The sequence below is a fragment of the Enhydra lutris genome, unplaced genomic scaffold (assembly GCF_002288905.1).
Source record: "Enhydra lutris kenyoni isolate GAN:26980312 unplaced genomic scaffold, ASM228890v2 scaffoldscaffold4, whole genome shotgun sequence".
Classification (NCBI taxonomy): domain Eukaryota; kingdom Metazoa; phylum Chordata; class Mammalia; order Carnivora; family Mustelidae; genus Enhydra; species Enhydra lutris.
This window is the reverse complement of record NW_019154088.1, coordinates 59,048,337-59,063,938: the sequence shown is the minus strand read 5'-3', so window position 1 is coordinate 59,063,938 and position 15,602 is coordinate 59,048,337. Positions and strand designations below refer to the sequence as shown.

Genomic DNA, 15,602 nt, shown 5'->3' with positions numbered 1-15,602 from the left:
AGTACCTTGTATGTCCCCGGCTGCTTCAAAAGCTTGGCCATTTCCATGACACTTGATATGCTTTGACAGTCTTTCCAAATTTGCTAGAGAACTACTTAACCGATTGTCAGCTCTTCGTTGTCTAGCCCAACAGATCTGTGCTTCCTCATAACTCATCTGGTGAATATTTAGAAGTAAGCTAAATTAAGCATTATAAGGAAGGCACAGCTGAAGATATGGCAGTGTGTGGCTGAGTGAGAAGTGCATGCCTTTGGAACTAGTTGCTGTCCACACATAATTTACACAACTTGACATTTTTTTGATATGATAATCGAGAGATGAAGTTTTGACCAAATCAAAGGTTTAGATCTCTCACTATTCAAACATCTTAAGTTAAATAACTTAGATCAATTTAAATCACTTAGAACACTTTAACTTGAAATTTTTAAAAAGCCAAACCAAAATACACAGTTTTGTAAATATGTCCAAATTTTTATTTTGTGAACGTTTATTGGATGCCTTGTATTTGCTAGGAAAACAAATGTGAATGTTACATTGCATATTCTTGGTTAGTAGGGAGAGACAGGCAAATATGTAAACAAATAATTGCTACAGCACATGTGGGCTCTGTAAGAGGGTTTATACGACCAGGAATATCAGGGAGCAGAAGTTTCCATGTCCTTTTATCCGGATTTCTTACTACACAGGAGCACCCCCCCCCTTTTTTTTTAACTTTCATGGTTTACTTTTACATCTTGGGAGAGGAAAGAAAATTGTTACAGAGTAAGGTAGATACAAATGGTTTAGTTGGAATGAAAACTCAGTTTTGAAATATATGTATAGTTTCAAAAGTAAGTAACCAAAAGACTTCCGCCCTTTTGATTCCAGTGTGGCTGGCTGGTTGAAGAGAAGTCATGGGTTGACGGTTTTCTGGAAAGTCACTAGTTTCTTTGTAAACGGGATTTCTGATAATCATTGGAAGGGACGAAAATAACATAATAGACCTGTGCAGGCTGTCATTGGCCATGGCAAAAGCATTCTAATGTAATTATTTTTTCTTGTTTCCCAGTCGTCTAAGCTAAAGTAGAGCAAGAGAAGTGGCCTGCCAACTCTTCTACAACACTGTGATAGAGCCTGACAGTCTGGGTTTAGTTGTAACTGCTGGTTACCACATGTAATCTCAGCTCTTAACAACACCTGTGCTTCCATTTCCTCAAGGGTAAATTGGAAATCATGATGGTATCCCCTTCATAGGGCTGTAGAATCCAATAGATACTGCTCTGTGCACATCTTAGTCAACCACACAGTAGCATTTACTGTTGTTGACCTCTTTGTTGTTCTTAATATACTCTTCCCTCTTAGCTTCTGAGATCCCAAACTCTAGTTCTTTTCTTCTCCTACCTTCTATTCCTTTTCATTTGTGTTGTTTGGTTGTTCTTTTTCTCTCTGGTTTCTCAATGTTGGATGCCTATGGGTCCTTTCCTTTTTTCCTATTTACTCCTTTCCAAGGTGATCCATTGGGCTCATGGCTTTAAAAGTCATCTATACGCCAAGGAGTCCTTATATGTCTCTAGTCCTGACATGTACAGCTCTAAGGTCCAGATTTATATGTCTGATGACCTGGATATTGCTTCTTTAACACATTCCTTACTGGATCTCTGGATTCTCCCCCCTCTACTACCCCAAACTAGTAAACAAAGAAAGTTTTCCCTTTCCCACCCATCTCCATCTTGGGCAAATGGCCTACGTCTGTGACTCATCCTTGATTCTTTCCTTTTCTTTATCCCACGTGTCCAGGCCGTCAGCAGGTATTATTTCCAGAGTAGATTTGGAATCAGTCTACTTCTGTCTCCTCTGCATCATTCCAGTCCAAGCCATCATCATTGCTTGCCACCTCCATAGGCTTCTAACTTGTCTCTTCCCTTCTGTTCAATACAGAGAGAGCTACCAGAATGATTTTTTTTTTTTTAAAGGAAAGAGAAAATCCTGTGACATTTCTGTTTAAGATCAACTGATGGCTTTCTATGACACTTAAAATCAAATTTCTCCTTTCCATATCTTACATATCTGGGCTCAGTTTCTATAGTAAGAAAATTAGGGTATTTGTGAATTTAACTAAAGTATTAGCTCCTGGAGGACACAGACTTTTTTCTGCTTTGTTCACTGTTATTTTCCCAGTGTCTGGAATAGTGTATGAATTTAATGAGCATTTAATGAATATTAGTTAAATGGATAAACACATACAGATTATGTGGTACCCCAGAAGCCTTTCTGCTTTCCTCTTTCAGAGTAGCATATCATACTTTGTATTTTCTGCATTATGTAGAAAGTCCAGCAAAGGCTTCTGGTTCAGTCTCCTTTCTTTTCCCTTCTTGCTTTCTATACATTTACTCCCCTGCTACCCCTCCTGTTTTATTCTTCGCTACCCCTCCCCTCCTGTTTTATTCTTCGTATCTGAGGACATATTTGGGTCATTGGGAGAGGATAGATGACTAAGTAGGATGAGAAACAGAATAGAAATTGAGAAGGAACCCTGAGAATAGTAGCAACCACATTTTCAAAAGAAGCATTTCCTGCAGAAATCTTGGAATATATGCAGAAATAGTAGCATAGAATAATAAGTCCTCATCTCTTCATCGCCCAGTTTCAGTGGTTAAATCAACTCCGAGCCATTCTTTGAGCAACCAGCATTTAATCTGGAAATTGCCAATAGTAAAGAAATAACTAATTAGCTTATAGAGATTTGTATCACAGATACATCTTATCCTGGGCATCATTACTTTTTTTTTTTTTAAGTTTATTTATAAGTAATCTCTGTACCCAGTATGTGGCTTGAACTCACAACCCCCAGATCAAGGGTTGCATGCTTTTGTGACTGAGCCTGTCAGGCACCCTGGTTTTTTGTAAACCCACTGAGAACAGATGAGGTATGATTTCAAGTGTGTTAGGTTCGGAAATAATCTTTTCTGATTTGCTTTCTGTAAATGTCTTTACCATTATTTCAACCTGTAAATTTGCAAATTGTGAATAAACCTGAAAAGGGAAATACACAAAGCCCATTAGCGGTTATTTATATCTTCGTGTAAATTGGTTAATTAGAAGCACACTTGACCAGTAAGTAACCAAGAGCAGGCTTTGATGGGAGGTCTAAAGTCACAGGGGCCTGGGGTGGGGATGGCCATATAAGGACAAGGAGTATTGTTCAAGCAGGCAGGAGGTGCAGCTCTGCCGCTCTCCGGCTTTGTCTAGAGGTGATCCAGGCCACGAGGGCTGTAGAAAGAGGTTCCCATTCCAGTTTGGTGGTGTTGCTGTTATTTGTCGTCGGGGTTCCCTTTGGCTGGCTGTAAACCTTGTATACGGCTGCCCAGGAGGTGCTTCCATTTAACTCTGCTGCTTGTTTATTTTTAGGTATCTTGCAATATATTCAGAACTCTCCCTCCTAGTGACAGCAATGAATTTGATCCAGAAGAAGACGAACCTACCCTTGAGGCATCGTGGCCACACTTACAGGTACTTTGAACTGCCATTTGTTATAAAAGAAAGCTCCATTAACTCATTAGCTAATTAGCATGGGAATTTCTTGAAGGCCTTTATTCACCCAGAAATCAAATTAGAGTACATTAATGGAAAGCTGGAGAATACTGTGTTCCTCTCTCTCTTGGTAATTAGGATGCCAAAAGAATAAAATAATAAGTTGTGTTATAATGCTTTAGTGTGGTTCCTCCCAGGTTGTGGGTCAAGCCAGCATTTCTTGCTCTTTGATGAGAGCTTCTGTGTGATCCTGCCTGCTAGAGCTTCCAACAGGAACTGAGCTATATTCACATTAATATTAGTTGGATGTGATTAGGTCATAGAGTTTATATTTCATTTTCATCAGCAGGTTCCCTGGGGATTGAATGCCTGTCTTCCTGAAAGCCACAGATGTGCTTCTGTAGCCTGCAAGGGCAAAAGCAAATTGCAATAGTTACTTCATAGTGTTGTAAGGCAGAGCAACAACTGATAGAAAGCTTATGTGAAGGACAGTTTTGTTCTCTTGCATTGGGAAAGCCATGTTTTCCAGTCATACGCATGTGCCAGGACAGGTCAAGGCATGGCCATCCCTGTATCTCCTGTGCCAGCACCAGGCCCATCTGGACTGTGTTTACTTACCCATACCAGTCATTTTCCGTCTTCCCTTCCTGGTGGCTTGCGCTGCAGGCCAACATTTCCAAAGGAATAGAACAAGGAAATGTGAATGTAATGCTCCCCTAAGCTATCTTTCCATTGAGTTAGAATGTCCTCAGAGGCTGGATGACAACCAGCCAGGAGGGAAGGCGTGGTAGAGAGGGGCTAAAACCTTGTACACTTTCAGCCAGAGGCAGAAGCCATTGTATCTTTGAAGTGTGCTCATGGCTACTTGTTGACTCTGAGAAGAGCAGAAAACTGCTGCGGGAGGCGAGGCCTAGAGGGTGTCTTAAAGTTTCTTTCTTCCCCACTTCAGAATTTTTGACATCAGTTTGCAACTTTCCCTGTCCTGCTTTGGCAGCTCAAGGTTGCTACAGATATACACGTATGCCGTTATGGAGAGAGCTTTCTGGGCCTCCATTTCCTCAGCTCTTACTTGGGTGTGTTATACATATGTATTCCTGCTGCCAATGCCAAGACTGAGTAAATAAGTTAAAATGCTGTGGCTGATTTCCTATTTTAGCTGCTTGATTTTTTTTTTTTTTAAAGGTGTCAGACATACTATCTGCAATCTAAGAAATTTTAAGAAAATTATTTGTGCTCTTCATGGTGTATCCCAGATTGACAAAAATTAAAATTAAAAAAATCATTCTTTTGAATAGGTGGACTTCTTGTCATGTCTTATTCCTAATATTTGGCACGAGTTCCTAAAGTGCAGTGTAGTCTGGAAGAAATTTAAAAACCAAAACAAATAAGATAATCTCTTCAGGAAAGTCCCACATCTCATGGTTGGAAAAGACAGGAAGAAAGCTGTCTTCAGACCTTCAACTTCTCTTCTCTACATCCCAGAGACAGTAGACTACTCTTGTCATTTGCAAGAGCATTTTGAATACTCTAAATCATGATCATCAGAGATATAAATTTCCCCTAAAGTACAGTAAAGTTGAACTGAGTATTTCAGTTAATCCTTCCTAAGCTTAATGACTCTGTAAAATACAGACTAGATTAATTTCTAAAGTTATGAAACTAAATTCTGTCACCAAAAATCTCTAGCTTACATTGTGTCATTCCTACAGGAGCATTAACTGTTAATTCACCTGAAACTGTAAAACCAAAGCGACAATGAGGAGCGATGATGAGACCTTTACTCTTATGATGTAAAGTCACAAAGTGTATTCCAAAACGGGCTGGCTTCATCTGTGTTGGCACCCTGTTCAAGCCTATAAGCCTCTGATCCCTGCTTTAGCTTAGGGGAAAATATGACTTAGACTGGATCAGGTAAAGGAAACCTACTTTTAAAATTCACAAATTAACCTTCATTTGTAATAAAGGTCAAGTCAGTAGGCACACTGTTGTCTTCAACTGTTCCTTTCTGGAGGTCTTTGTGCTCAAGATTCCTGTGTTTCTCATGTATTCTAACTCTACAAATTGGTCACCTTTCCATTTTCACTGGTAGGTGGTTTAATACTGATAAGAGCACTCACTGAGCATTCAAGAAATCTCCTTATCTATTCATGACAGGTCATTCATGTGATAGTGAGTTATTACTAAATTTAACATTTTACTTTTTAATTGATCCAGCAATATTTTTCTGACCAAAACATAGCACTTTCTCTGACCTTTCCACTTTTTATTTACTCTAGCATTAGCAGGGGCTGCTTCTTCTGGATCACATTTTTATAAGGAAGCACAGCGTTTATTACCAGATACCTGATAATAGTATGCAACAAGAAAATTGCATTGAGATGTGATTATTGGGCGATGGGGGCAACGAGCCTGGCCAGTTGACTGTTTTGCACGCCTCTGGTCCGATTTAAATTTGTGGCCCATACGAAACTACACCTAACAAATAATGGATCTTTGGAGATATTTAAAAATAGCAAAAAGTTTGGTGGCCCATCTGTTAAGTGTCTGACTCTTGATTTCGGCTCAGGTCATGATCTCAGGGTCATGAGATCAAGCCCTGAGCCCTGTGTCTTGGGCTCCGTGCTCAGAGGGAAGTCTGCTGGAGATTCTCTCTCTCCCTCTGCCCCTCCCCTTACTTGCTTGCTCTCTCTCTCTCAAATAAATACATAAACTTGAAGAAAAATAGAAAAACTTTTAAATCCACAGATTTTTAGTTTAAATATACCAAAGGTTCTACTGTGTGTATATTATTTGATCTTTTCTCTTATCTGTCTTGGTATCTTTTAAACTGGTATTGCATAGTTACTATGGTTTTGTGTGTGTGTTTTTTGTATTTGGGTCTGTAATTCTAGTAGAATATGATTTTGCAGGACTTCCATTTATAATCAGGGGATTGTTTTGAGTGCTTTACACTTGAGACTGAAAAACAGAAATGCTAAAGTCTTTTTAACTCATGTTCCTTGGAGCATTCACTTAATGTGATTTTGAACAGTGAAATTATTCTCTCAGTCCTTAGTCTTTCTTTCCCTTTAGAAATTCAAGGGAGATTTTTGATTCTGAGGTAAAAATCTGTCTCATAAGTGTAGAGAAGATTTATGCTTATTAATAAATGTGTCTAAAGTGTTTCCACCAAACTCTTTTAAACTGTATCTGCTTTCAAGGGACCAGAGGGGAGCACTTTGCTGGTCCCGCTAGAAAGCCCAGCCAGCCCACAAGTCAGGCCTGCAAGATGAGAATCTTTCCACTTTGTATGAATTAAACCCCTTTTATGGGTTGTTTGAATAAGGCTGACATTCTATTTATAAAAGAAAGAGTTGAAAAATTAGTGTATTGAAGAAAACTATTTTCTAGAGGGTGTTGGGGACTCAGTCATATTATTATGCGTAGAAATACAGCTTAATGATGTTCAGATCATTGGACAAGAAGTTTTTCAAATTCAGAGTTTCAAAGAGAAAAATGATTTTTTTTTTAACTTTAAAGTAAAATCCTAATGTGAATACCTAATTTAAGTGTTAAGTTAGAGTCTGAAGTCTTGTAAGATCACTGTATGATGCATTTAGGTTAGTGCTAACAGACCCTTGGGGGACCCTGAGCCCTGATTTTTCAGGCCTGCAAAGTCAAAACTAGTTTCATAATATTACTGTGCTATTTGCTGTTTTCACTGTGTTGACCTTGGAATGGATAATTGTAAAAGCATTGGTGGTTGAAATTGCTGCTGCCTTAGCACAAATCAAGATGGTTGTGGCAAATTGGCTTTGTAATCATATTCTTTACTGCCGTGGGCTGACAGACCAAAAAAAAAAAAAAAAGCAATTTCATTTAAAAATGTTCTTGGAAAAGCAATAAAAATTATGAAATTAAATATTAAATCTTGACCTATGAATACACAATTTAAAACATACTCTTTGTAACAAAGAGGGAAATGGAAGTATGCCCAAAGCCCTGTGACTACATACTGAAGTATATCAGTTTGTCTTGTGCTAAAGCATTTATGTGATTGTTCGAGCTACCAGCTAAACTAGCTGGTTTTTCATGAAGTATTTTTACTGGAAGGAATGTCTGGCAAACTGTAGTTCTGTCTTGGGTATTTGGTGGATGTTTTCTTGAAAATAGACAAAACAACTGATAAAATTAGAGCATTCAAGCAAAATTTAGAATTGTAATTTTGGAAAACTTTTATCTTTCTGCTGTCACCTTGAACGTTATCGTTTATCAAAACAGACGTTTTGATAAAATTGGAGATTTTAAGGAATAGGACTTTGGATACTATATAATAAAACTTGTCAGCATTTGAAAAATCTGTATAACTCGGTGAACCAGTATTTTCCAGTTGGCCAGTGAATGATGTTAGGAAACCATGCATGGGTAAAAATCCTTTCTAAGTGCAAGACAGACAATTGGAATTGAGTGTTACAGAGTATGAAAAATTCATTGATTTTGGCTTCAGATGCTGCATTGCAGCTTCTGTTTAAGAAACTCAAGTTTTGGTGTAGTATCAAAGAAGAATTTTCACAATTATGTGAAAAGACTATGAAAATACTCATCCTTTTTCATACTGTTAGATCTGCATGAGGCTTGATTTCTTTATATACTTCCACCAAAACAGTATATTTTAACAGATTGAATATGGAAGCGGACAGTAATCTGTTTTCTAATACTCAAAGAGATTTTTCAAAAATAAGAAAAATAATGCTTCTTAGTAATTCTTTTTGGAAAATAAAGTTATTTCCCACAAAAATAAAGTTATTTCCCACATTAACATATGTTAATATGTAATATATTTTATTGCTTTAAAATGAAATAGTAAGTATGTATTTTAAATTTTCTCAGGTTGTGTTTCTGACTTTACATATGCAAAAATATATATATTTTCATGTATATATGTTATATACACAAAAGGTTTAGAATCTTCAACAATTTTTAAATGTAAAGGAACAAGACTTAAAGGTTTGAGAACACTGTTTTAGGCAAAAGTGATAATGGTGTTGTGTGTTAGTCACTGTGCATAGCGCTTTATATATATTATCACATTTAATCTTAGGGATTGTCATCCCCTGTTATTCAGGTGAAGAAACAGTCTTAGAGAAATGAACTTGCCTGGGGTTACACAGTTAGTAAGGGACAGAGCTAGACTTCCAACCCAGTGCCTGTCTGTCTCTTGTTAAAAGTTCTCTTTTTAACAAGATGGGATTGGGAGGGAGACAAACCATAAGAGACTCTTAATCTCACAAAACAAACTGAGGGTTGTGGCGGCAGGGAGGGAGAGGGGTGTGGGGTTATGGACATTGGGGAGGGTATGTGCTATGGTGAGTGCTGTGAAGTATAAACCTGGCATTTCGTAGACCTGTACCCCTGGGGCTAGTAATACATTATATGTTAATTTAAAAAAAGATTAATCAATTACCTAAAAAAAAAAGTTCTGTTTTTTATATACTGTTCTATACTCCACCAGGATCTAATGTATACTTTAACATAGATTTATTTTGCAAAGAGCGTAAACAGTGATCTTCTACTGTTTACCAGGACGATTATTTTAGATTGACTCTACAGATGAAGATATTTTTATTCCTTGCAGATGAGAGTATTCTGATAAACTCTCATGTATTGGGTAGAGGAGTGTAAATTGCCATACATTTTCTGAAAGGAGATTTAGCAGTGGGTGTTGAAAATCCTAAAATGTTTGGATATGTTTTGCCCTAACAATTCACTTGTAGAAATATTTCCTTGTGAAATAATTGAGCAAATGCACCCTGATGTATATTACATAATACACATTGTGGCATAATTTGATGTAGAAGTAAATCAGAGACTATTTAGATGTCCAAACATAGGAGATTGGTTAAATCGATTATGAATAATGGAATTATTCATTATAAATTATGTATAATGGCCTACTTGTAGCTACTAAGAATGATAGCTTAGATATTATTGACATCAATTGTATGTTTAGATGGTAAAAGTAACTTGAAAACTATATAAAAATATATTTATAGTTCATTGATATGTTGCAGAAATATAGAAAAAATCAGGAGGTTCATACATTAAATTGTTAACAGTGGTTATAAATGGTGAGGCAATGGGGGATTTTTATTTGCTTTGTTTGGCTGTATTTTCAGATTTTTAATTTTAAAAGTTAAAAAACATAATAGCATCTATGAGCCACAAGAAGGGCTAGCATAGCTTATAACTGATATTAAAACTCAATTTTCTAAGCCCTGTCAGCTTTAGTGTTACAGGCTTTTTATGGTTTTTTGATACTACGCTCAGTGAATTATAATTTGAAATTAACTATAATCTGTTTGTTGCAGCTTGTATATGAATTTTTCATACGATTTTTGGAAAGCCAAGAATTCCAACCCAGCATTGCCAAAAAATACATAGATCAGAAATTTGTATTACAGGTAAGCAAAGCAGAGAAAGTTTCATGGTTGCATATATTCGTTATTCAGTTGTAACACTTTACCTTTCTCTTCGTTGTTTAAAAATCTTTCCGCAATGGTTATATCACCTTTTAAACAAATACTGTATACATAAGTTAGTTCCATTATTGCCCGTTAAAAGTAATAGGTACTTCTTCAACTTATTGTTAGTTTATTGATGTAAATTAATTTCGTTTTAAACAACAACGAATGATAATGCCTAAAGCTCTGCAGTTTCTTAAAATTTAATGATAAAGGAATTTCATTTATAGGACCTCTAGTTTGTGTGAATCTTTCTGTAGCCTGAAGACTCCTATTTGTATAAAAGGATTCTTAAGGAACTGTTGCATAGATCTGTTAAAACTGAATAAGCATGGTCGAGAGCATAAATAACCTTCAGCAAATAAAGTCAGATACTAATGAGCTTTCACAGCTAGGAAATAGCACTGCTTAATACCTTAAAATTCCTCTAAAGTGATTAACTCTCACCCATCTGTTAGGAGCTTCTCAGGGTGTGTATTCTTCTTGATTTGCCATTTTATATTTTATAACAATAGACCACATCTTCCTTTTACCTGGAACTTAGGAATGTTCATGACATTGAATTTTTAGGTAACACCTTCTTGGTCCTGTTGTTGACATTCATCTATAAAAATCGGTACTTGAGCCAACTGGTGTATGGGGTATTGTAGTTCCTTTTTAAGTGATTAATGAACACCTCATGTTGATAAGAATAAATATCTATCTCCTAGTGAGCCAGTAAGCAGAACTTCAAAGTTCAAATATTACTTTGGCCAGAAGTTGGTCTTCTGTGTCTTACCTGGATAAAGATTGATAACATTTGTGATGACCTCATTTCCCCTCCTTAATTCAATTAATAAATTTAGAATTTGGGATGTGTTCGGTTGAGAGGCTTTGGAAAAGTGAGGTTTTAGCAAAGAGGCTTTGGGAAAAGAGAGGTAGGTAAATAGGTGGTTACATGGAACATTGGGTAAATAGGTCAACTGATCCAGATTTTTATACCAAGAAGGCAAAATGCATTTCAGACAAAAAGGCAACATGTAACAGGTCTGTGTTTTGTATTGGAAAGTCCTTGCATTTATAAAGCACTCCGTAATTGTCAGAGCATCTTTATATGCATTATTTTCATTCATAATCTAAAATTCATAATCTAAAACAGACACAGCTAAATTTCAGGCCCACTTTGTAGATGAATAAACTGATGTCTAGAAACTTTTTTTTTTTTTTAAATGAGACACAAAACAATTTTATGTGTAATCCAAATTGTACATAATTCACATCTTTGCTTCTAAACAAACAGAAGCTTATATCTCCATACTACTTTTACAGTTTACAAAGTGCTTTTATATACATCTTCTCATTTTCTATTCAAAAGACATGAGAGATAAATATTATTCTTATTTCACAAATGGAAATAGACCCAGACATTATTCAGTCCTTTAACCACCATACAGTATAGCCCTGAGACTTTAGATCTGCAAAGGGTTTTAATAACGCAAACATCACATATATTTCAATTTTTATCACCATTTTCAAGTTTCCATTTTCTTAACAAAAGAAAGCAATGAAAAAAGCCTTCCATAATCTAATAATAAAAATGGGAATTATATATACAGTGTATACTTTACTTAATGAGTGAAATCTACCACAATTCTAATTTGGGCCTCCTATATTATTACCTATATATAGGGCACCAGTACCAGAACCACATTTAAATGAGCAATTTTTTTCTATTTTAGAAAAAAGAATGCAGAATATTCCTGTTGCCTTCAAGTTTAATGTATATATGTAAGTGTCAGGGTGTGTAGGTGGATAGGAAGGATACAGAAAATTACTTTTTGCAGATCTGGAGTTATAGGACCTCTGATTATCCCAGCTTAGACACACAGAGTCTTGACAATTCATTTGGTCTATGTCTCATCTTTAGTAATGTATTTACTTTTCTTTCCCCACCATGCCCTTTTCTTCCTAAGTACCCTGTACGAATCAGAGGAGAAATTCCAGCACGTAGCCTTTCTTTCTGAATTATCTTCCCCATTATGTAATTTTTTTCAGAATTTTCTTTTCCTATTTCTAAATCTTGAAGACATTTCTTCAGTGGTTTTCCCAAGCACATTTCCTGTTCTGGTTTTCTATCCATTGTGTCATGATGCCTCCTTGTGATTCCCCTCACTGTAACTTGGAATGACTTCAAGGCAGGACTAGCCCTCACTTCTCAACACTAATGGAATACTAAAGTTCCTTTATATTTATGGTAAATTAAAATACCCAAGAAGATCAGATAGTGAAGGCTGTGTTTAATTTACATGGAAACAGTAAGAACTAGGATCTCAGGATGAAGCCAGTGCTTTTTTTAATGTGAAAAGCATGCTAGGCCCAGCCCAGCTCACTGTGTTCTTGGTGGTTGATGGGTACTGGTGATAATAAAGCTTATAAGCTTAAAACATCAGAGAAACCCAGACTTGAAAAGGGGTGTTCTGGGTTGTCTGTTCTAGTTCTTCACCCAATGAGTTAGTCCCTTTGAGACCCTGAGAAGGGGTGACTCCCATTTACTCTTTTTTAGTGAGGAAAGACCACGTATCTGGGCAGATTGTTCTGTTTTTGTTGTTGTTGTTTTTTTTTTTTTTTTTTATTAGAAAGTTCTTTATGTTTAACCTCCCTATACCTTGTACCCTTTGGCCTTATTTTCCCAGACTAGTCCTTTAGGGTTCACTAGCTTGGACATAACGTTTCAGGTCTTAGAACACAGCACTTATGTTTACCTCTTGGCTTTTTCCTAGGAACAGGAGTAGAGTAGCAGCTCAAATGCTTGTAGCCTCATTTCTAACAAGTTGGTGACCAGGTGTCAGACAATAGGAGGTAGACAGGTTTCTATGAAAGGGAGCTTTGGCTGCCCCTCTTCTTTCAGTTAGACAACCTCCCCCCACCCCTCCAAGAGAAACAAATCCAGATTTTTATGTGAAATGTTCTGGTGAACTAAACCCATCTGCCTTCTGGATCTAGCTTAGCAGCTGTCAGTTTGCATTCTCTGCTCTAGACTGCGTCCTTACTTCTGTCAGCCCTGTCTCGTTTGTCTGTTTTGGAAGTCTTCAGCATGTGTCCATTTGTCTTTAAAAGTGATATCTATGTCTGAACATAGCACCCTGAGCCTGGCCGGTCCCCCACAGCTTAGAGTTGTGTTCTACATTCCCTTGTGTGGGTCTCTTAAAGGGCAAGTCCCATTAGCTATTCTTGCTGCTCCATGGTACTGTTAACTTATAAGCTTGTGGTCTTGAACTGATTTCTTTCTTTCTTTTTTTTTTTTAAAGCTTTTATTTATTTTATTTGACAGACAGAGATCATAAGCAGGCAGAGAGGCAGGCAGAGAGAGAAGTGGGGAAGCAGGCTCCCCGTTGAGCGGAGAGCCTGATGTAGGGCTCTATCCCAGGACCCTGAGACCATGACCTGAGCCAAAAGCAGAGGCCTAACCCACTGAGCCACCCAGGCGCCCCTTGAACTGATTTCTAATTTGCTTTATGCATGGTGTTGTAAAGTTATGTTTTCCCTTGTTTTCTCTGTTCATTGTACAGTTTCTCTTTTTTAAAGTGTAGGCTTTGACATAGATTCCTGCAGAATATCATTTCTTCGAAGCCTTTTGAAATCTTTCTCGATCTTGAGTCTGTCTTCCACTGTATTTGTGGTGCCTTCCATCTTTATCACATCTTTGACTTTCTTAACTGTGCTAGTAGCTGTTGGTTTTGTCTTAAAATTGTTAGAATAGCCAGCACTGGTGACAGAGGCCTTCAGCATGTCTTCAGCAACTTTCCTCTATTTTAGCAGAGGTTCATTAATCAGCAGTCTTTGGATTCCATCCTTAGACCTGTTAGAAATTTACTGTAGAATAGCATCATTCTTCTTACATTTTAAAATTCTGTTCAGGGCACCTGGGGGGTGCAGTCAGCTGAGCATCCGAGTCTTGATTTCGGCTCAGGTTGGGAGCTCGAGCCCTGCGTCAGGCTCTCTGCTCAGCGCAGAGTCTGCTTGGGACTCTCTCTTCCTCTCCCTTTGCTCCCTGCCCCTAAAATAAATACATAAATCTTTTTTTAAAAAATGCTTAAAAATTTTTGTTGTTGTTCATTAGGAGAGTGTAGAGACTGTCAGACGCTCTGGTAGAAGCCAACACTGTGTCTTTACAGCATCCCCTTATCTATGGGCCTTGAGACTTTCTCATAAAAAGGAAGGCCTTTCATCTGCCTTGGGACATTCGTGAACTCCTGGGGGCTACTGTTATTTATTGGTAATTTTGTCCCAAGTACTTACAACCCATGTGATTGATCATCTGTCTCTGAGTTTTGCCAGAGACAAGAAATCAAGTATATAGTGAGTCCTTCTATAGCCTTTGCCTCATTTTTTACAACCTTTGCCTCCTTTACCTTCCCTCGGCTGGGTCTGTTGATGAACTCAGCCTTCACCCCAGGGGTCCCAGAAGTTCCTGAATTTGTCAGGAAAGGGATAGGCAGAGTATTGGCAAAATCAGTAACTCCACTGGGTGGTACTTGAATGTAATCATATGACTAACAGAGCATTACCTATCATGTTGGGGTAAACCCTGGGTGCCTATTAGCTGCCATTTTCCAGAATACCCTGTTCATTCATGTTGGTAACCTGTTACATTGGTTTGTTGCCCCTTTTCCTACCCTTTAGTCTACTGATGACTTACCTGGAATCCCAGCCCCCTCTAGGAGTGGGGTCTCAATCCCCTGTGTAATTTTCCTGAGCTCCTTTTCTGGGAGATTTGTTTCCAACCTGGGACCTGGTTGGCCTTTTGGAACTTAAGGCATTGTTGCTGCAATTCCATCCCACCCCTCCCCCCTGCCTTTCCCTCCTGCCACCATGCCTTACCTGTCTCTGAGCTTCAGCTCCTTCCTTCATGTATCCTATAGCCAGCTTATTCGTTATTTACACCCCTGCTTCCCCTGCTTGTTTCTCTCCCCACAGCCCCCCATTGTGCTACCCAGTCCCGGTGTGTTTGTACCTAAGCCTGGTTTTCTTACGACATGAGAACACTCACACCTTCCCCTCTTGCATGTCGGGATGACATTGATTGCGTTCTCCTTTGAACAGATTTTTTATTTTCTGGGGATTCTCAAAAGGAATTTTGGTGATCTCAACTTAAAACTTTTTTATTTAGTTAGACATAATTTATTCTAGCCATGAGATTTAAACCTTATTTTCTATAGCAGCTAGCTGTATTCTTTACAGTCCATTCTGACTCTCATTTTTCCCATCAATAAAGACAAAAGCAAAATAAGAATTGAGCTATTTCAACATAATGTAGTGGAAGGAAAGTTAACAAGCTGTGGATTTGCATCCTGACTCCTCTGTGTACTTTAAGTAGTATATATTACAGGAGCTAAGAATATGTGCTGTGGGGTAAGACAGAATTGCCTTAAAACCCTGGCTTTCCCACCTACTTGGCAGTGTGACTTTCAGCCAGTTACTGCACTCTCTGTCCAAGCTCGAGTCTCCTCATTTGTATCATTAGGTGACAGGAAAATAGGATGTGCCCCCAAACTGACAGTTGTTAAATCTGCTTAATTGAGTTGGCACTATACATACAAAGACAGACTCCCT

The 15,602-nt window shown here is 37.8% G+C and overlaps 1 protein-coding gene across 3 annotated transcripts in view; it reads left to right on the top strand.

The window, feature by feature from the left end:
• LOC111160383 (protein phosphatase 2 regulatory subunit B'epsilon) overlaps positions 1–15,602 on the top strand; it is a 146,080-nt gene that overhangs the window by 96,565 nt on the left and 33,913 nt on the right. For all 3 annotated transcript variants that reach the window (XM_022523477.1, XM_022523469.1, XM_022523486.1), the window contains exons 4-5: positions 3,388–3,489; positions 9,858–9,950. In XM_022523477.1, coding sequence (XP_022379185.1) covers positions 3,388–3,489; positions 9,858–9,950 — 195 coding nt within the window. The remainder of the gene's footprint in view (positions 1–3,387; positions 3,490–9,857; positions 9,951–15,602) is intronic.